Source organism: Lactuca saligna, chromosome 7 (assembly GCF_052625555.1).
Source record: "Lactuca saligna cultivar CGN05327 chromosome 7, ASM5262555v1, whole genome shotgun sequence".
NCBI classification, from domain to species: domain Eukaryota; kingdom Viridiplantae; phylum Streptophyta; class Magnoliopsida; order Asterales; family Asteraceae; genus Lactuca; species Lactuca saligna.
Window position 1 is genome coordinate 88,751,757 of NC_136423.1, and position 1,597 is coordinate 88,753,353.

A 1,597-nucleotide genomic window follows, 5' to 3' on the forward strand; every position below is an offset into this window, starting at 1 on the left:
ATACGAGGGAGAGTATGATTGAGTATGTGGTGCTTGTGCTATAAGAGCAAGTGGTCCTTCAAAGTCAGCACAATCCTTGAGTACCGTAGATTCTTGTGCTTGGAATTCACCATAGAGCTTGTAAAGAGATAAAGAATGGATCTTCCTATCTCCTTGTACTATCATCTTAGCAGTTGTCCAGTGTCTTCCCAAACCATTGAGAAATTAAAGATTTGTCTCATGGTTGCTTCGAATCGAGCCAACATTGGGTAACTTAGTGACAATCAGATTGAAACTTTTGAAGGAGTCTTCCAAACTTTCACTCGCATGAGCTTTGAAATTGTTGAACTCATTGAGTGCAGTGGTGAGTTTCTTATCTTGAGCTTGTTCTTTACCCTCATATAAGTTCTTGAGAACATCCCAGATCTCTTTTGCTGATTTGCAGTTTATGATAATGTCGAAGTTGTCGGGAGCAACTCCACATGAAATTTCATAAAAAGCAGCAACGTCATTTTCCATATTGTCGAGATCATCTTTGGTGGGACGACTCAGGGCTGGTTGACCTCCTCCTAGTCTGGTTGTGGTGCCGTCGGTTTGAACTGGTGTAAGAACAGGGACATGTGGCCCTTCTTCTACAGATCACCACACAACTCTTCCAAGTCTCCTTAAGTATCTTTCCATCCTCTGAGACCAGTGATGATATTCGTTTGCCACCAATATTGGGGCTCTATTTGAACCACCAACACTATTGGAAACATTGAGAGATAATGCTTGTGCCATATTTCCTTGTTTTGAAAATATTTTTTTTAAACTTTTTTTAAGAAATGAGCTTCAGTGGTATAGAAGGCTTTTTGAAAATCAGAGTTTTGCTTCAAAAGGAAACCACTTTGGCTCTGATACCAATTGTTGAGAGAAAAACTTGAGAGACACACTTGAACAAACGTTGGAACAAGTTTATATTACAGAATTTAAAGTTTAACTCAAAGGACCATAAAGCTCAACAATAATAAAAGTTAGAGTTAGATAGTTAGATTATTAGATGCGGAAATATAAATGACAACAAGTATTATATCAAGTATACACATAAGTTGATTCTTAACAAGGAATGCAATCAGAACAAGTTAGTAAGGGAGATCAAACTTAGTAATTAAGTCAAGAATGACTTGCTCCGAAGGAGTGATTTAGATCTGATATATTTCTGATTGCGTTTAGTAGAGTTTAGAGAGTAAGAAGTAGATGAGAGGAAGTTATGAATTTCTTGAGAGATATGGGATTCAAGATACGTAGATATATATTAATTCAGAAAGAGAGAACTCATATTTGTAGAGTCTCAAAGATTACAAAAGTCCTATATGATTCAAATTTCCATGCAAGGCACATTGGATAAAAGAGAGTACATTAAGAAAACAAATAAAAGACTAAGACTAAGTGCTAATGACGATGACTGCATTTACGATACTTGACTACGGATGAGAGAGTGGTTGCAGATAAGGGAGAGGTTCCGGTTGTTGGATAAGGTGTCTAAGTCCATAACTATCTCTGGTATGTACTTGACCCGACCCGGCATGGTCCATTTGGGTTGCATGGCACCATGCAATTTTATAGACTAAATGAGAGA

The 1,597-nt window shown here is 37.5% G+C and overlaps 1 protein-coding gene across 1 annotated transcript; it reads right to left on the reverse strand.

Moving 5' to 3' along the window:
• Positions 1-204: 204 nt before the first annotated feature.
• Positions 205-759, reverse strand: LOC145007110 (uncharacterized). Its single transcript, XM_078966098.1, has 2 exons — positions 717-759; positions 205-611 (listed from the first exon to the last, which is right to left on the reverse strand). The coding sequence occupies exons 1-2, from the start codon at positions 757-759 to the stop codon at positions 205-207; spliced, it is 450 nt and encodes a 149-aa protein (XP_078822224.1).
• Between the last annotated feature and the right edge of the window lie 838 nt (positions 760-1,597).